Source organism: Hypanus sabinus, chromosome 2, assembly GCF_030144855.1.
Source record: "Hypanus sabinus isolate sHypSab1 chromosome 2, sHypSab1.hap1, whole genome shotgun sequence".
In the NCBI taxonomy this organism is placed as follows: domain Eukaryota; kingdom Metazoa; phylum Chordata; class Chondrichthyes; order Myliobatiformes; family Dasyatidae; genus Hypanus; species Hypanus sabinus.
The window spans coordinates 183,776,490-183,797,483 of NC_082707.1; the positions used below are offsets into that span (position 1 = coordinate 183,776,490).

The window sequence follows — 20,994 nt, forward strand, 5'->3', positions numbered from 1 at the left end:
ACAGAAAAAAAAGGCAAAATTTAAACTATGAATCAACCAACAGGGAGGCCTTCAATAAAAACTCCAAACCTCCAAAACAAGATAGAGTCAATTGTAGATCTCTATAGATAAAATTATACAAGAATAGAATAGATTACACAAGTACAATCAAAACGTCTGCAGGGAAACATTAAACTCGGATTATCTATTTAGAAAAAACGTACCAAGTCCAGGAAGAGATTGTCTACAGCCCTTAGAGTTTCAATAGATAATGTCTGAATTATTCAAGTAAAGCCTGAGTCCGGAAAAAATAGCTTTACTACAAGAGGTACTTATCCACCATTTTAGAAGGTCAGACCGGGTTCTGAAGGAGATGGGATGGCCGGAAGACTTCCAACAAATGCCTCAGCCTCCTTCACTGATTTAAACCACTTATATTCTCCAGTGGTAAGTGTAATTCGAAGATCGGCTGGGTTTCGAAGGGAGGGTCTGAGTCCGCGATCAAAAAGCACTTTCATTACACCTTTAAACTCAGCACGCATCTTCAGAACCTGGGGGGCAAAATCCTCCACAAAACGAATGACTGTATTTTGAAAAGCAAAAGTACCTCTGCGGCGTGCCTCCATAATCAAACGGTTTTTCACTTGGTATTGATGAAAGCACAGAATTACCGGCCGTGGGCGGGAACCCAGAATTGCACGGGGAACGTAGATCCTGTGTGCCCTTTCAAGCTCAGGTGGGGTCGGAAGAAATTCTTTCCCAAAAATCTCACAGAGAAAATCGGAAAAAAATTTCACGGGAGAGCCCTGTTTGGTGGCCTCTGGCAAACCAAGAATTCTTAGATTGCAATGTCTGCTCCGGTTTTCAAGATCCACCATTTTGGAAAAAAGTTTACAATTCTTCTCCTCTAGGCTGGAGCAGAGAGTTTCAAGATATTGAACACGGCATTTTAAATCTTCAGAAGTTGAGTCGATGCGAGATAAATGTTCAGCATGTTCGTCCACTCTAGCGTTGACCCGATCCAATTTGACATCCAGCTGGTTGAAAGAAGTTCTAAATTCCTTTAAAATATCTTCTTGATGCTGTTCCATAGCAGTGAGAATGTCAGCCGGCAAAGCCGTAGAAGTTTCCTTTTTCCGGGTTATAGTACTTTTGGTAGCCGTTATAAGATAGATGTGTTCGCAGGCAAGTAAAAGAGACCTAATAAAATATCTAACTAAGGTTTAAGAATGGAGACATATAGTGCAAAGATAGGGAGAGTGATGGAGCAAAAGTTCAGAGCAGCTAAACAATCGCCATCTTACCGGAAGTCGCACCTCAGCACACACTTTGAGGACACGCCCTGGGAAGTCTGGCCCTACTGCCTTGAGGCTGTTGACAAGTTGGAATGTTTTACGTACCTCAACCTTGGAGAAGACCAAGGTGCTGGTCTCGTCGGCAGCTCTCTTCGGGAGTTCAGTTCTATCAACTTTGAATCGAGTGTAAAAACCAATTAGAACATGCAGGAGTGAGGAGGTAATGTTGGCAGTATTGCTGCCTCTCGAAGTCCGTGACGGTGTGCAGTCCTTGCCAAAAGCTGCGTGTGTCATTGTCGCAGAGTTGTGAATGGATTTTGTCCGTGTTGCCATTTTACCACCTTGATAGCTCCACGTAAATCATACTGGCATCTCTTCAGCTCCTGTTGGTCTTCAGAGGCAAAGGCTTTTATTCCTTGAGCTGACAACAACACGCACTGAACTATTCATCAAAGGCTTCTGGTTTGGGTAGACCTGGACCGATTTTTGGGGAACAATATCTTCAATGCACTTCTAAATGAAGCTTGTGACCACCTCCGTGTACTCAGAGATGTTCTCAGCTCAAAATACGCCCCAGGTGATGCTATCAAAGCAGTCTTGTAACATTGAGTCTGATTGATTGAACCAGCAGTGGATAGTTTTCACTATGGCCACTTCCTGCTTCGATTTAAGCCTACAGGTGGGCAAAATGGATGAATGGTCAGACTTTCCAAATGGAGGGCGGAGAAACACTTTATAGAAATTGCGGAAGGGAGAGTAGCAGGGGTCAAGGACTATATTCTTGTCTTGAAATGAACGCTAACATTGCATTTGCCTTCCTCACCTCCAAATGAACTTTCAGGGAATCCTGCATGAGGACTCCCAAGTCCCTTTGCATCTCTGACTTTTGAATTTTCCCCGTTTAAAAGATAGTCAATTTTTTATTTCTTCTACCAAAGTGCATGACCATATACTCCCCGACACTGTGTTCCATTTGCCTCTTCTTTGCCCATTCCCCTAATCCGTCTGTCCTTGTAGCTTCCTCATCACTACCTCTTCCTGCTCCTATCATCATATCATGTACAAACTTGGCCACAAAGCCAACAATCCTGCCTCCAAATCACTGACATATAACGTCAAAAGAAGTGATCTCTTCTCTTTCAATATTTTTATTCATTTCTACATAGAAGGATACAGAGTACAAGAAGATACACAAGTAAAAAAGGATAAATACCAAATACATTATATTTGAATCACACTTGCAATCTCATTACCCTATATTCATGTAAATTAAATTAAATCGTAATATTGAAATGTGATAATTTTATTATACAAAAAAAAGAATCTAAGCCCACTACCAAGATCAAAGCTGTTTGGTAAAGAAAGAAAAATGGGAAAAAATCCTTACCGTATAGTGAAATATGTTATTAGCCAACATCTGTACTTTAACAGCAAATCAAAGGTTTTGAAAATAGTTCAAAAATGGTCTCCACAATGTTTGAAAGTCTTGATTAGTTTCAGAAATTGAACAATGGATCTTCTCTAAATTTAAGCATGACATAACATCACGTAACCATTGAGCGTGAGAAAGAAGTGATCTCAACACTGACTCCTGCAGAACATTACTAGTAAGTAGCAGTCAATCAGGAAGGGCTCCCTTTATTCCCACTCTTTGTCTCCTGGCAATCAGCCAATGCTCTACCCATGCTGGTATGTTTCCTGTAATACCATAGACTCTTATCTTGTAAAGAAGGCTCATGTGCAGCACCTTGTCAAAGGCCTTCTGAAAATCCAAATAAACAACACCCGCTAACTCTCCTTCAAGTTCAAGTTTAGTTATCATTCAACCATAAATAAATGCAGCCAAATGAAACAGCATTCCTCTGGGGCCAAGGTGCAAAACATAGAGAGCATAAGGCACACACATCACATTCAAGACAGCAAGCAAACATGCAGTCCTGCAAAAAGAATAGATATAGGCCCATGTCTCTGAATGACAAGTCTGGCAATTTGATAGTGCAGTTCCCAGCAGTCCGAGTCAAACGACACACGCATGCAATCCAACTTATGATTCCACAGAGCAAACACTGGAGAGCAGCATCAATGGGAGAGACCAGTCTCAAACCAAGCATGGACACCGTGCTACACCACCTCCAGCATCTCCTCTCCTGGACTGCAACAGGCAAACCAGTGGCCTGTTTCACTACAAGTGAGGCCACACAGTTCTCCCGCTGTCTGTCACGCTAACAAACAAGGGAAATGGCCTGTGGCATCTTATGTTATCAACGTCCAACAGGGTGATGCCATTGCAAACGAAACATCCCAGGCAGTCACCCACCATTACACTGCATGGCATCTTTGCACACCAGCTCTGATGCCTTTGATGCCTTCCTGTAACACACAGCAACACAGTCCGCACCAAGGCCAACTCTTCCAGCTCTTCCGCCAATGAGCAACTCTCTGATGGGGTAGACCTGCAGCACCTGAACTTCTTAAAGACCAGCACTACCTTGCAATCATCAAAAAGACATTTAACAACAACAAAAACACCTGTGCTTGGCTCCTGAGAGGTCACTAATTCTTTGTCTATCCTGCTGTTATTTCCTCAAAGAATTCCTACAGATTAGTCAGGCAAGATTTCCCCTTAAGGAAACTATACTGACTTTTTCCTATTTTGTCATGTGCCTCCAAGTACCATGAAAACTCATCGTTAATAAATGGACTCCAATATCTTTCCAACCATTGAAGTCAAGCTAACTGACCAATAATTTCCTTTCTTCTGTCTCCTTCCCTTCTTGGAGTGAAATTTGCAATTCTCCAGTACTCCGAAACTGTTCCAGTATCCAGTGATTTCTGTAAGATGATTACTAATGTCTCCATAATCTTTTCAGCCACCTCCTTGTTATCGTTCCTTTCCAATCAACTTTGGCCAGCTTCTCTTTCATGCCTCTGTAAGTCCTTTTGCTCCACTGTCATACTAATACATCTGACTTTAGTTTCTCCTTCTCAATGATATTGTATAATGATCACTGTCTCCTGAGGGTTCCTCTACCTTAAGCTCCCCAATCAAAGCCTTGCTTATCAGCTTGTCATATTAGCAGGCATGGAACACAGCAGCCACAGCACTTAACATCTGACCTTATCTTCTCCCTCTCAATTACAGAGTGATTTCTGTCATATTATGATCACTGCTTCCTATGGGTTCCTTTACCTTAAGCTTCCTAATCATATCTGGTTCATTGCATAACACCCAATCCAGAATAGCCATTCTCCCAGTGGGCTCAACCACAAGCTGCTCTAAAAAGCCTTCTTGTAGGCATTCTACAAATTCCCTCTCTTGGAATCCAGCACTGACCTGATTTTCCCAATCTACCCGCATATTGGAATACCCCATGGCTGTCATAACATTGCCCTTTGTACATGACTTTTCCATCTCCCATTGTAATTTGTAGCCCACATACTGGCTACTGTTCGGAGGTCTGTATATAACTCCTATCAGGGTCTTTTTACCCTTGCAGTTTCTTAACTCTACCCAGGATTCTTTCAACCCTATGTCACCTCTTTCTAAGAATTTTATTCCATTTTTCACCACTAGAACCACTCCATTCCACCCCTGCTGTCTATTCGCCTATCTTTTTGATACAATGTGTAAGCTCCCAACTATGATCTTCTTTCAGCCACGACACAGCATTGCCCACAACGTCGTACCTGCCAATCTCTAACTGGCAGATGAAGTCAAAAGGCAGAGGGAAGGATGGAGCAGCAGCTGGGAGGGTATCAGTGGAGGGAACAAAGAGCCGCAGGTGGTGGGATCTGATAAGAAAGGAAGGTGACGAGGAATCAATTAAGGGAAGTGGCCTGGGTAGAAGGGAACAGTGTGAGGACTATGTGGGTGAATGGCAGATTTAGATTAAGATTAGCTTTGTCATATAAACATTGAAAAAAAAAGTGAAATATATCCAGTTATGTCAACAGCTAACACAGTCCCAGGATTTTGCTGGGAGCAGCCTGTAAGTATTTCCATGCTTCCGGTGCTAACATAGCATGCCCACAACTCACTAACCCTACATGGTCACGAGAAGAACATACAAACTCTTTACAGACAGCAGTGGGTATCGAAGCTCAAATGGTGATGACTGTGCTAACCGTTAGACTACCATGCTGGTGTTGGGGGGGGGGGTGCTGGGTGGGTGGTCAGCAAAGAAGGGTGTGTGTGTGTGTATATAAGACACAGCATGACAGAAAGGGAGAGAGACAAAGAACCTGGCGGATTGGAAGGAGAGAGAAAGAGACAGCGGGAGAGCACGTTGCCAGAAATTGGGAGAATTTAATGCTCGTGCCATTACATCAGGCCACTACCCTGTTGAAAAATAAGGTGCTGCCCTTCTAGTTTGTGTTTGGCCTCACCCTGGCAGTGGAGGAGGCCAAGGACATACTGGTTGGTGTGGGGATGGGGAGGGGAATTAAAATGGTTGGCAAGCGGGAATTCCAGATGGCCGCAGCGGACAACACGCAGGTGCTCAGAGTGATCACCCAGTCTGTGCTTGGTGCCACCGCTGTAGACATTGAGTGCTCTGAGGCAGGTGTTTCACCTACCTTGCTCTGTCGCACCTAGGAAAGTGAAAGCTAAAACGTGTATTCGATCATATGGGAAGGCTCATAACCTTATACACCTGCTGACTGTATGGAGCTTGTACCTTCTCCCCGTGACCACGTGGGTTTCCTCCAGGTGCTCCGGTTTCCTTCCAAAAGCCCAAAATGTACGGGTTAATCGGTCCCATGGGAGTAATTGGGCAGCGTGGACTCACTGGGCCTGTTAGCACTTTGTATCTTTAAAAAATTAGTACATAAAAAGGAGCAGCAAGATATATTAAAAAAAACAAGAAATTCCATAGCTATGGAACATGGAATTGATTGGCTAAGGTTGATGCAGTTAATAAATTTGCAGAAGAATTTATACTGGGGAGTAAGGGAATAGCACAGAAAGCAAACTAATAATCTATATCTAACACAGACTACCGACACCTCGGGCATTCCTGCCTTTAGAGTGTGAGGGAGCTTCAAGAACAGTGAATGTCCTTTCCCGGGACAGAATATGTCCTGTACAAGGTCAACTGTGGCAGTAAAGGGGTTTATTTGCTCTACTGCACTGCACGTGAGCCTCGCCTTCACACTCACTGGTGTTTTTTACTCAGTGTTGAACAGTTTTGGGTGTCTTTTCGAAAATACTGTATGTCTTTGCAGAGTAGGCCCGTGTTCTCTGGCCAGGGAAGCGGTGCTGGCATGGAGATTTGTAACACCGAAACATAAAACCGACCAAAAGAGGTGGTTTTGACAGCTTTGGACACCATTCTTCTCCAGCAGTTGACTCTGCTCTCCTCAGCTGATTGATATGTCGTGTCCAGATGACATCAGGCTCAATCTCCACTGTGTCGGAGAGTGGTCCAGTCCAGTCCTTGATCTTTCTGAGAGCCCACTTTTGATCACCTCCGTAGTCCCTCGCCAGGAGTGAAGCATCGAACCGCCTTGTTTGAGAAGCTCCTAGTTGTTTCAGCTGTTTGTCCTGCACACTCCTTCTGGATCGTGAGTGCAAGGGATGACCCAGGAACAGCAGAGCTGGTGAGTTGCTGGTTGTGGTGGGTGCTGCACTGCAATAGGCAAGGAGTTTATTGACGAGCTTCTGATTCAGTGTCAGTGTAATGTGTCCTGCTGACATTGCTCACAGTGTGTTCTTTAGACTCTGGACAAACCCTTCCGCCAAGCCATTTGTAGCTGGGGAAATGCTGCTGATGCAGTATGTCTTATTCCATTCATCTCCAGGAATGACTGAATCTGTTTTACATTTTGTAACTCCAAAGCATAAAACTAATTTAAAAAAAAAGAGCTGGGGATACTGTGTCCTTTGTTCCTTTTACTTTAAGTGTGCACATATGACACGGTGGCATAATGACATGTGCCATTCACGTACTTTTACATATAAACCTTAATGAATTATGTAAACAACAAAGAATGCTTAATTGAACTATATATTTACAATATTACTCAAATATTAAATGCGCAGTAGAGGGGCTAGCAGGGCGCTGACCGTGTCAGTCCTGTGGAATGCCTCCCTTACCTTGAGATACTGCTGAGGTTGTGGAGGCATGGAACCGTCTCACACGGATCAAATTTCTGGCGGTGGCTGGAACCATCGATGCCAGGGCCTGGATTCTTTGCATCGCTGGTTTCTGAGAAGAAGTAACAAATGTAAAGGAAGGAATATTTCACCACTTAAAGAATCCCACCCATAAAAATCACCCAAAGGTAACAACAATAACATAATTGGTGACCTAACCTTGAATACTTATTGAAATATGAGGAGCTGAGAGATGATTATGAACTTAAAACAGAACAGTAGAGCACATTACAGGCCCTTTGGCCCACAATGTTATACTGACCTTTTAACCTACTCTAAGATCAATCTAACCCTTTCCTTCCTCATAGTCCTCCAATTTTCTATCATCCCTGTGCCTATCTTATAGTTCCTTAAATGCTTCTCATGTTTCTGCTTGTACCATCACCGCTGGCAAGGCATTCAACACGCTCACCACTCCCTGTGTAAAACAAACTTAAGTTCTGACATCCCGCCATAAAATTTCCACCAGTCACCTTAAAATTATGCCCCTTCATATTAGCTGTTTCTGCCCTGGGAAAAGGTGTTATCTGTCCACTCAATCTACATCTTTTATCTTGTTCACCTCTATCAAGTCACTTCTCATCCTCCTCTGCTCCAAAGGAAAAGCCCCACTCATCTTACGCCAGTGGTTCCCAACCGTTTCTATGCCCCACACCCCTAGGAAATGTTTGATTAATGTTCGCACCCCCTACAAAAGTAATATCACATTTGAAGATGAAGAAGTCTAATTTCTAATTTTTGAACCACATACAATACTGCGGGTGAACAAATTGAACTTAAAAAAATAAGCTTTAAACTCAGTGCATAAAATGCAAATATAAATTGAGCAATTAGATTCTAATTTATTAAAAAAAAATTGTAAACAGTAAATTGATGAGAATCCTCAGCTCTGAGGTGTAACTCCCAGGTAACACTGATGAGAATCCTCAACTCTGAGGTGTAACTTCCCAGGTAACACCAATGAGCATCCTCAACGCTGACTCGGGCAGCGGGAGACTGGAGTGAGTTTACGTCTCTCTCGACTCGGGCAGCGGGAGACTGGAGTGTGCTTGGGACAAACGTTACTACCACTTCTCAAGGCACACTAGCAGCTGGCTGAGTGATGACTCGTGACTCGTCACTCAAGCACACAAGCCGCTCTTGTCGCACCCCCTGGGGGTGCGGGCACCCCAGGTTGGGAACCCCTGGCTTATGCTCATAAGAATATGAGAAGGTTAAAGTTTCTGACTGAAGATAGAAAAAATGCTAGAAACCCTCAGCAGGTCAGGTAACATCTGTGGAGAAAGAAGTCCTTAATTTTCAGGTTCAAGGCTTTAAAGCAGAGCTGGAAAGGAGTGTGTCAGAGATAGAGAGAAATGATCAGCTTTAAGTCACAGAGAAGGCAGTAGGCAAGGAGGGCTGAACAATAAAAATACCTGTGGAAGAGTGAGACCAAGTCAATGCATAATCGGGCAGCTGGAATATTTTTATTATTTACTTTTTTTATTTAGAGATACATCACGATAACAGGCCTTTCCTGCCCAATTAATACACACACACAAAATACTGGAGGAACTCATCAAGTTATGATGGTGGCCATCATTTGGTGGCCAGTACTATCATGTTTGCTGTTGTGTGCTGGGGCAGCAGGCTGAGGGTAGCAGACACCAACAGAATCAACAAACTCATTCATAGGGCCAGTGCTGTTGTTGGGGTGGAACTGGACTCTCTGACAGTGGTCCTTTGCTGACTACCTTTGCTGAGAGGGCTGTCACAATATTAAAAGCAGTAAGTAAGGTGTGGGCCGGCTATGTCGGCACCAGAAGCATGGTGACACTTGCAATTCCTCCAGCACTTTGCATGTTGCACAGCACAGCACAGTACAGGCCCTTCAGCCCAAGATGTTGTGCCGATTCTTTAACCTACTGCAAGATCAGTCCAGATGTTCCTTCCCACATAGCCCTCCATTAAAATGCAGTCTTTACTACTAAACAGTATTCTTTCTATCTTTGCCTTAGAATTATTTAAAGACCCTGTCTCACTGCCTTTTGAATCAAGTTCTGAAGGTTAAGGATCCTGAAAAACTTTGTCTCAAATGAGTGACAACTTATTTTTAAGCAGTCACTCCCTCGTTGCAGATTATCAATCATCCTCTCCACATCTATTCCCGCTAAGCCTTCTCAGGAGTTTACATATTTGAATCCTCATTTTCTACTACATTGATAGTACTGTCTGTAAACATTTGACAGGTTTTCTATCTTAGGATTGTTTGGAACTCTGAACCTTAACTTTTCACACAAGTTTCTCTACGTTTTGGTAACAATTAGGCTTAAAAGAAAACAAGTCTTTCAACTCAAGTCAGATTATTCGTACCTCATTGTATGTCGATGAACATGAATTTCCAGTGTCCATTACCACAAAAGGACCACGTTGACACTAAGGTTTCTCAACACAGTTAAACCAGTCAAAAACTGAAGGTCACTTGTTGGTTTAAAGCTACCACCTTGTTAATGGTTAATGTAAATCTGGCAAGAGTTGTTAAGCATGCAAGATTCACTTATCAGAAAGCTTATGAATACTGAAGAATCAATTTTTAAGCAAGAGGCAATTATAATGTGGAACTTCTCCATATAAGGGAGATTCAATTTGACAATAAATAACTCATTTAAGGACAAGTTTAAAGATGGGTAAAGGAATTGTTGATGGGATTTGAATAGGGTGGGGAGGAGGGTAGGGTGGTCTACTTGTGTGGTGTAGGCATGTACAGTTGCAAGAAAAAGTTTGTGAACTCTTTGCAATTACCTGGTTTCTGCATTAATTACACATAAAATCTGGTCTGGTTTTCATCTATGTCACAATAATAGATAAACACAATCTTCTCGTCAGTACTGAATATACCATTTAAACAATCACAGACTAGGTGCAATAAAGTATGTGGATCTCTGGGGTAAAGCCTTCTACAAAAGCTATTTGATATCAGGTGTTTCAATCAATGAGATGAGATTGGAGGTGTGGGTTACAGAGGTGCCCTGCCCTTTAAAAAAGACACACAAAGTCGCTTTACTGACAAGAGTCTGCGCTTCTCTAGAAAGATCTGTTTATGTGCACCACACCTCGATCAAAACAACTTTCAGAGGACCTTAGAAGAACTGTAGAGATGCAAGAAGTAGGAAAAGGCTACAGAAGCATTTTCTAGAGACCTGAGTGTTCATCAGTCCACAGAAAGAGTAATTGTCTACAAATGGAGGAAATTCAGTACTGTTGCTACACCCCCAAGGAGTGGGCAAAGTGGTGTATTTAGGCTGAGGAGTAGGAGTTTGTTCACCAAGATCTGTGGGATAAGAGTGTTGAATGCTAAACTGAAATCCAGAAACAGCCTTCTGACATAATAGTCCCGAGAATAAAAAGGTTAATCTATGAGGAGCATTTGATGGCTCTTGGCCTGTACTCTCTCGAGACTCCCCTCCACCCCTATTCTTCTAAACTCGAGCGAGTACGGGCCCAGAGCCATCAAGTGCTTCTCATACATTAACCATTTTATTCTCAGGATTATTATGTCAGGATGCTGTTTCTGGATTTCCAACATTGGCCTTTCAACATTGAATAGATAGAGAGTTGAGATGGAGAGGATGTTTCGTGCAGTAGGGAGTCTAGGACCAGAGAGCACAGCATAGAAGGACATCCCTTTAGAACAGAGATAAGGAAGTATTTATTTATCCAGTGGTGGTGAACCTGTGGAATTCATTGCCACTGATGCTATGGAGGCCAGGTTATTCGGTATATTTATGGCGCAGGTTGATAGGTTCCTGGTTAGTAAGGGTATCAAAAATTGTGGGGAGAAGGCAGGAGAATGGGGTTGACAGGGACAATACAGTATTGTGCAAAAGTCTTAGGCACAGTATATATAGCTAAGGTAGCTAAGACTTTTGCACAGTACATTAAGCTGTTTTTATATAATTTCCTGCGTGGGCTAATTTTGATTTGATTTGAAGCAATGATAGAAAGACAACCATCTCCATCCTTATTTTATTTGTCCTTGAAATAGTAATATCTGTGAGTCTTAAGTTTTGTTAATATTGGCAAACATTCAGTAGATACAGTACTGTGCAAAAGTCTTAGGAACCCTACCTGTGAATATGTGTCTAAGATTTCTGCATGGTGAATGGCAGAGAAGACTCGTTGGGCTAAATTGCCTAATTTTATAAGGCCATAAGACCATAAGATATAGGAGCAGAATTAGGCCATTTGATGTATCAAGTCTGCTCTGCCATTTCATCATGGCTGATCCATTTTCCCTCTCCTGCCTTCTCCCTGTATCCATTCAAGCCCTGACTGATCCAAGAATCTATCAACTTCTGCCTTAAGTATAGCCAATAACCTGGCCTCTACAGATGCCTGTGGCAATGAATTCCACAGATTCATCACTCTCTGGCTAAAGAAATTCTTCCTCATCTCTTTTCTAAAAGGACAGTCCTCTATTCTGAGGCTGTGTCCCCTGATCTAAGACGCTCCCACAATAGAAAACATCCTCTTCACATCTACTCTATTGAGGACTTTGAACATTTGATAGGTTTCAATCAGGTTACCCCTCATTCTTCTGCATTTCTGTGAGTAGAGGCCCAGAGCCATCAAACACTCCTCATCTAACAAGCCTTTTGATCCCAGAATTATTTTTGTGAACTTCCTCTGAATCCTCTTCAATGTCATCACATCCTTAGATAAGGGGCACAAAAATGCTCACAATACTCCAAGTGAGGCCTCATCAGTGCCTTATAAAGCCTTAGCTTTACATCTTTAATTTTATATGATAGTTCTAGAAACATAGAACATAGAAAACCTACAGCACAATATGGGCCCTTCGGCCCACAAAGCTGCGACGAACATGTTCTTACCTTAGAAATTACCTCTGGTTACCCATAGCCCTCTATTTTTCTAAGCTCCATGTACCTATCCAGCAGTCTCTTAAAAGACCCTATTGTATCTGCCTCCACCACCATCGCCGATAGCCCATTCCACGCACTCGCCACTCTCTATGTAAAAAACTTATCCCTGACATCTCCTTTGTTCCTACTTCTAGGCACCTTAAACCTGTGTCCTCATGTGGCAACCATTTCAGCCCTGGGAAAAAGCCTCTGACTATCCACACGATCAATGCCTCTCATCCTCTTGTACACCTCTATCAGGTCACCTCTCATCCTCCTTCACTCCAAGGAGAAAAGGCAGAGTTCACTCAATTTGCTTTCATAAGGCATGTTCCCCAATCCAGGCAACATCCTTGTAAATCTCCTCTGCACCCTGTCTATGGTTTCCACATCCTTCCTGTAGTGAGGCGACCAGAACTGAGCACAGTACTCCAGTGGGGTCTGACAAGGGTCTTATACAGCTGCAACATTACCTCTCAGCTCTTAAACTCAATCCCACAATTGATGAAGGCCAATGCACCGTATGCCTTCTTAATCAGAGTCAACCTGCGCAGCAGCTTTGAGTGTCCTATTGACTCAGACCCCAAGATCCCTCTGATCCTCCACACTGCCAAGAGTCTTACCATTAATACTATATTCTATCATCATATTTGACCTACCAAAATGAACCACTTCACACTTATCTGGGTTGAACTCCATCTACCACTTCTCAGCCCAGCTTTGTATCCTATCAATGTCCCGCTATAACCTCTGACTGCCCTCCACACTATCCACAACACCTCTAATCTTTGTGTCATCAGCAAACTTACTAACCCATCCCTCCACTTCCTCATCCAGGTCATTTATAAAAATCACAAAGAGTAGGGGTCCCAGAACAGATCCCTGAGGCACACCACTGGTCACTGACCTCCATGCAGAATATGACCCGTCTACAACTACTCTTTGCCTATTGTGGGCAAGCCAGTTCTGGATCCACAAAGCAATGTCCCATGCCTCCTTACTTTTTCAATAAGCCTTGCATGGGGTACCTTATCAAATGTCTCGCTGAAATCCATATACACTACATCTACTGCTCTACCTTCATTAATGTGTTTATCACATCCTCAAAATAAAAGCTAACATTGCATTTGCCTTCCTCACCTCAGACTCAACCTGCAAAATAACCTTTAGGGAATCTTGTACAAGGACTCCCAGGTCCCTTTGCACCTCAGGTTTTTGAATTTTTTCTCCATTTATATCGACAGTGATGAAATGCTTTGAGAGGTTGGTCATGACTAGACTGAACTCCTGACTCAGCAAGGACCTGGACCTGTTGTAATTTGCATATCGCCACAGTAGGTCGATGGCAGATGCAATCTCCATGGCTCTCCACGTGACTTTAGACCACCTAGACAACACAAATACCTACATTAGGATGCCGTTCATCGACTATAGCTCAGCATTTAATACCATCATTCCCACAATCCTGATTGAGAAGTTGCAGAACCTGGGCCTCTGTACCTCCCTCTGCAAATGGATCCTTGACTTCCTAACCAGGAGATCACAATCTGTGTGGATTGGCGATAACATATCTTTCTCGCTGATTATCAACACTGGCGCACCTCGGGGGGTGTGCTTAGCCCACTGCTCCACTCTCTCTATGACTGTGTGGGTAGGTATAGCTCAAATACCATCTACAAATTTGCCGACGATTCAACTATTGTTGGTAGAATCTCAGGTGGTGATGAGAGCGCATACAGGAGTGAGATATACCAACTAGTGGAGTGGTGCCACAGCAACAACCTGGCACTCAACATCAGTAAGATGAAAGAGCTGAAAGGGACTTCAGGAAGGGTAAGACGAAGGAACACATACCAATCCTCATAGAGGGATCAGAAATGGAGTGAGCGAACAACTTGGAGATCCTGGGTGTCAAGATCTCTGAAGATCTAACCTGGACATACTGATGTAGTTATAAAGAAGGCAAGACAGCAGCTATACTTTATCAGGAGTTTGAAGAAATTTAGCATGTCAACAAATACACTCAAAAACTTCTATAGTTGTACCATGACCGGCTGACAGGCTGCATCATTGTCTGGTATGGAGGAACTACTGCACAGGACCAAAAGAAGCTGCAGAAGGTTGTAAATCTAGTCAGCTCCATCTTGGGCACCAGCCTACAAAGTACTGAGGACATCTTTAGGGAGCGGTGTCTCAGAAAGGCAGTGTCCATTATTAAGGACCTCCAGCACCCAAAACATACCCTTTTCTCACTGTTACCATCAGGTAAGAGGTACAGAAGCCTGAAGGCACACACTCAATGATTCAGGAACAGTTTTTTCCCCTCTGCCATCTGATTCCTAAATGGAAATTGAATCTTTGGACACTACCTCACTTTTTAAAAAATATACAGTATTTCTGTTTTTGCACGTTTTTTTAAAAACCTATTCAATATACGTAATTGTTTTACTTTTATTTATTATTATTTTATTTTATTTTTTTCTCTGCTAGATTATGTATTGCATTGAACTGCTGCTGCTAAGTTAACAAATTTCACGTCATGTGCCAATAATAATAAACTGATTGATTCAGATTCTGATTTAGAAAATAGTCTACCTTTTTATTTCTTCTACCAAAGTACTTCCCAACACTGTATTCCATCTGCAGTTTCTTTGCCCATTTTCCTAATCTAAGTCCTTCTGTAGCCTCTCTACTTCCTCAAACCACCTGCCCCTCCACCTATCTTCATATCATCTGCAAACTTTGCAACAAAGCCATCAATTCATGTTGACTCTGGTCTATTTTATCATGTACCTCCAAGTACCCCAAAACCTCATCCTTAAAAATAGAATCCAGCATCTTCCCAGCCACTGAGGTCAGACTACCTGGCCTATAATTTCCTTTCTTCTGTCTCACATTTTGAAGAGTGGAGTGACATTTGCAATTTACCAGTCAATTGATTCTTGAAAGATCATTACTAATGCCTCCGTATTCTCTTCAGTCACCTCTTTCAGAACCCTGTGGTGTAAACCATCTGGTCCAGGTGACTAATCTATCTTCAGACCTTTCTGCTTCACAAGAATCTTCCCCCTAGTAATGGCTACTTCACACACTTCTGTCACCCTGACACTCTCGAACTTCCAGCATACTGCTCGTGTCTTCCACAGTGAAGGCTGATGCTAAATACTTATTCAGTTCATCCGCCATTTCATTGTCCCCATTCCAGCATGGACTTCTCCAGGATGGATTTTCAGCAGTCCGATATCCACTCTCACATCTCTTTTACACCTTATATATCTGAAGAAACTTTTGGTATCCTCTTTAATATTATCGGCTAGCTTACCTTCATATTTCACCTTCTCCTTCTTTATGACTTTTTTAGTTGCCCTTCTGTGTATTTTTTAAAAGCTTCCCAATCCACTAATTTTTGCTCTCTCTTTGGTTTTTAAGGTGACTGACTTCTTTTGTCAGCCACAGTTGTGTCATCTTGCCTTTAGAATACTTTTTTCTCTTTGGGATGTATATATCCTTTGCCTTCCAAATTGCTCCCAAAATTTCCAGCCATTGCTGCTCTGTTGCCATCCCTGCCAATGTTCTTTTCAAATCAATTCTGACCAATTCCTCGCTCATGCCCCTGTAATTCCCTTTACTCCACTGTAATACTGATACATCCGACTTTACCTTCTCCTTCTCAAATTGCAAGGTGAATTGTATCGTATTATGATCACTAGCCTCCACAGGTTCCTTTACTTTAAGCTCTCTAATTAATTCTAGTTCATTGCCCAAAACCCAGTCCAGGATAGCTAATCCCCTCATGGGCTCAACCATGAGCTGTTCTAAAAAGCCATCTCGCAGGCATTGTAGAAATTCCCCCTCTTGCAACCTGGTTTTCCCAATCTACCTGCATATTGAAATCCCCCCATGACTATAGTAACATTGCCCTTTTTGAAATGCATTTTCTGCCCCTTATTGTAATTTGTAGACCACATCATTACCACTGTTTGGAGGTCTGTACACTCTTGCTCCTACGTCTTCTGGTTTTGGGTGCTCGTCCAGTGAAGCACTACCTGTAATTGTTAAGGGAGCCCTCCTGTTCCATGAATCCATCCCAACCTTTACAGATTGGCACATTACAAGTTAAGCTCACAATGGAATAAAAATAATGGAAGAATCAGCAGGTCAGACAGCAACTGTGGAAAAAGAAAAAAAGGGAAACCTGTATTTTCATGATCAGTGGGTCCTGCTGTCGATACAAGGATCAAATTAAAAGTCTGTAGTTAAAGGCCTGTTGGCCAGATTCTCAGGTGTGTGAATCGCTGAAAGTCCTCTGGGGTAGTCGAAAGCTTGTCTCCGAATCTGAGTCCACTGGGGTAGTTGAACGCCTGTCTTTGAACCTGAGTCCACTGGGGTAGTTGAACGCCTGTCACCGAACCTGAGTCCACCGGGGTAGTTGAACGCCTGTCTCCGAACCTGAGTCCACTGGGATAGTTGAACGCCTGTCTCCGAACCTGAGTCCACCGGGGTAGTTGAACGCCTGTCTCCGAATCTGAGTCCACTGGGGTAGTTGAACGCCTGTCTCCGAATCTGAGTCCACTGGGGTAGTTGTAGGCCCAATTCTCTGAATGGGCCCACTGGGGTAGTTGAAAGCTCAAAACTCCGAATCAGAGTCCACTGTAGGCTGGAGAAAATGGCCCGTCTTGGGGGGGGGGGGGGGGGGTGTAGTTAGAGGACTGTGTATGTGCATAGGTGGGAGGGAGGAATGGGACTTGTCTTGCTGTTGTTGTTTTGTTGCTTTTCGTGTTCTGTATTATTCTGCCCAGTATTGTGGGCATACTCTCATGGCACCAGAATAAGTGGCAACACCTCTGCACACCAACAAGTGTGTTGATTGTTAATGCAAATGGCACATTTCACTGTATGCTTCAAAGTACTCGTGATAAATAAACTTGAATCTTGAATCTGAAATTCTAATATCTTGGGTCCCATCAGTTGCAGATATGGGTAGAGAAATGGCTGAAGAAGTTTAATCCTGATAAATGTGGAGTATGGCACTTTGGAAGGACAAATGTAAAGGGACAGGATACTGTTAGTGGTGAGACTGTATATGCCATATACAGATTGAATACCTCTTATACAAAAGTTTAAAATTAAAACCTCCGAAATCCAAAAAATGTTTGAGCACTGCCACGACATCATAACTGGAAAATTCCACAAGGCGCTGGGAAAGTTCCCAGCTCACAGACAGTTCTGTGAAGTGCCCTCACATGTGGAATGAACAGAAGTTAATGAAAAATAGAAAAACTCAGCATTAAGCAAAAAATGAAGTTCTCGATCATGTATAGAAAGAATGGATTCAACAGTGTTGGAGTCAACATAAGGTGCTTAACAGTATGCTGTTCATGAAACAAGCAAAGATCAATCAGGACAAACTGAAAATTGAAGGTGACAATTAATATTTAGCAGGATGGTTGCAGAAATGTAAGGTAAAGCACAACATTCAATTTTTAAAGATTTAAGAATTTTAATGATAAAGTGTCTGCTAATCACGAGCAGCAGAGAAAGGCATTGATGTGTTTGTGAAGATCGCTGCTGATGAAAATCTAACACCAGAGACAAGTCTACAATGCTGATTATTTTTATATCTTACATAAAACCAGAGATCAGTAAAGAACAATGCGACTTTGTGGAAAACACTGGAACCAGCAATTTTCATGCTACGGATGATCTGTGAACGAGCCATCCAGGTACAAAAAAAAACATCGACCTATGTTTCATCAACTATACAAACGCTTTTGACACTGTCAGACACAAGATCTCCTGGAAATGCTTCAAGATCTTGACATAGATGGGGAAGATACACGTTTCTTAAGAAACTTATACTGGGACCAGACAGCATCCATCAGAACAGAAGGAGACGTGAGTGAGTACGTGAATATCACGACAGGAGTCAGGCAAGGTTGTGTCTTTTCACCCGACTTATTCAACCTGTATAGTGAAAATATCTTGAGAAGTATCAAGGACTCACAATTGGAGGCCATAATATAAATAACTTCAGATATGCTGATGACATCGTACTAATAGCCGACTCAGAAACAAAACTTCAAGCACTACTCACTATAGTGGCAGCAGAAAGTAATCGCAGAGGCCTCTCTATCAGCACCAAGAAGACAGAAAGCACGGTCATCTCCAGAAAGACAAACATCCCACAATGTGTGATCAAGATCAGAAATACAAACATTAAACAAGTCAACAAATTCAGATATCTTGGCAGCCAAATAACAAGTGATGACAGGTGCGACACAGATATCAAATACAGAATAGCAATGGCGAAAGAAGCTTTCCAGAAAATGAAGACCATATTAACAGACAGAAAGATGAGCATGTACACTAAAAGCAAAATACTGCAGTGCTACATTTATTCTATCCTGACTTATGGAAGTGAATGCTGGACCATTTCCCCAGCAATGGAAAAGAGACTAGAAGCAGCTGAATTATGGCTCTACAGGAGAATGTTAAGAATATCATGGACCACACACCCATCAAATGAAGAAGTTCTCAGAAGAGCCCAGCAGTTAGATCATTCATACCAAAAATAAGAGAAAGACAACTCAGATTCCTAGGACACATCATGCGGAAAGATGAACTAGAAAATCTCATAGTCTCTGGAAAGATCAAAGGAAGCAAACCTAGAGGAAGACCTTGGTCTTCAAAAGCCTAGCCAGGTGGCTGCACATCGAGGAAATGGAAGTCATCCAAAGAACGAGGGATAGATCTACATGGAAAACCATGGTCACCAATGTCCATGGATATGGTACCTAGACAGACAGACATAAAACCTAAAAAAATGTAAAATGCAAGTATGATGTCTGAGTCAGAGGCCTCCGTTGATCAGAGTTGACCATAGATATTGCTTCCTAGCTGTCTAGATACGCGAGCTCAGGCAGTACAAAATGGAGAGCCAGCTGTCGTCCATGTAGCAAGCTCCCCCCCTCCACACATCTGATGAGACCGATACAGTTTGGTACCAGCAATGTCGCAGGAGTTGCCAGTCAGCATTGAACTCAATATAGGACTGCCTTAGGGACTCCAGCTCCAGAATTTTCCCTCGTGGTTTACTCCTGAAGCCTCCTCCTTGAGTGGGTATAACCGCGAGGCAGCAGAGGTTTGAGATCAGAGTTTTCCTTTCCCTAGGCCAGCTATGAACCATAGCTGATGAACCCCATCTGCCCAAAGCCACTGGCCTTTGTCCCTTCTCCTGTCAGTAGAAATGGTTCCACCAGACTTAGTAACTAAGCCACACGTGAAGGCCAGGAGCTGGACTTGGTTGAGGCACATGCCATTGGGAGCATTTAGTAGGTAGTGGGAGTTTGTCCACAATACCACCCCTACCTATAACAACCTTAAGGAACCAGTACAGTATACTGTAACTCTTTAGCAGTGTAGCTGGAGACTGAAAGCCTGCCGTTGTTTGTTGTTGTTCAACAGCTGATTCAGATACTCTCCCGATGCTGCTGTGCTGATTTTGTTATCATGCGCACATTATATTAATGGCATATCATTAATTTTACTGTTAAGTAGGTATGTGTGATAAACAAGTGTAGTATTAGGCAGCCGTCAATCCCAGGCGGTGATGGGTCTGCACCTCTGGTGGCCTGTGCCCTCTCCAGGGTGCAAGCCTGGGTGGGAAGATTTGAGGAACCGGCTGTTGCCCATGCAGCGGGTTCCCCCTCTCCACGTTACTGAAGCAGTCCAGGGGAAGGGTAAGCGCCGATACAGCTTGGCTCCAGTGTCATCACAGAGGCTGCCAGCGTGAAGTTGTAAACAACATCAAACTTCCTTAGCGACCCCAGCTCTGGATTTCTTCCTCAGGGTTTACTCCCCAAGCCCATTAGTGAGTATGGCTGCAAGGCACCAGAAGTTTAAAATCAGAGTTTTCCTTCTCCTAGGCAGGTTGCTGTCCTAGGCTGAGAGCCCTACCTGCCCCAAACAACAAGTGTAAGGCAAAGACTGCTTACCAGTAGCACATAAATTCAGAGTTGGAAATATCGACGATCCCAAGCTTTCTTATTATTTATTCCAAAATCCGAAACACTTACAGCTCTAAACATTTCAGATAAGCAGTCCACAAGCTGTACTATTACCATCGACCATAGCCCTCCAGATCCCTCCCATCCATGTAATTATCTAAACTTGATAAAAAAAAGTCACATAGAGTACTCACTTTGTACCTCAGCCCTCTGTTTTTATGAGTAAGTTTCTACTTCAGTCCTGTGTTGCCCTGCACCTTTTCTATCACCTGTATTTAATCTTTATGTAAAGATGGTCAGCCATTGTTAGCTCTTTGGCGCACCTACCGAGGCACATGCCCATGGCCATAAAAGTATGCAAGATGATTAAAGAGAAAGTAAATAAACTGCAGTTGTGGTGTCAGCCAAATAAAATGGGCAATCTCCTCATCTGGTGAAGGGGTGAAGTCCTAATGAAGGGACTCGGCCTCGAAATGGCGACTGTTTACTCCCTTCCATAGATGCTGCCTGACCTGCTCAGTTCATCCAGCGTTTCAAAGCTCGAAGTAAATTATCAAAATGCGTACCATATATGTCTCCATATATTGAGATTCGTTTTCTTGCACGCATTCACAGTAAACAAAGAAATGCAATAGAATCAATTAAAAATTATACACAAA

At 42.9% G+C, this 20,994-nt stretch overlaps 1 protein-coding gene across 5 annotated transcripts in view; it reads right to left on the reverse strand.

Annotated features, from left to right (window-relative positions):
* The window catches only part of dglucy (D-glutamate cyclase), a 97,910-nt gene that overhangs the window by 53,398 nt on the left and 23,518 nt on the right, over positions 1–20,994 (reverse strand). For 3 of the 5 annotated variants that reach the window (XM_059961104.1, XM_059961099.1, XM_059961074.1), the window contains exons 1-2: positions 9,781–9,938; positions 7,369–7,480 (exon numbers count right to left, since the gene is read on the reverse strand). In XM_059961104.1, the coding sequence (XP_059817087.1) occupies positions 7,369–7,480; positions 9,781–9,819 (151 nt within the window). In that variant the 5' untranslated portion in view covers positions 9,820–9,938. Of the gene's footprint in view, positions 1–7,368; positions 7,481–9,780; positions 9,939–20,994 lie in introns of those variants that run through there. The other 2 variants (XM_059961079.1, XM_059961088.1) reach the window with 1 other exon arrangement.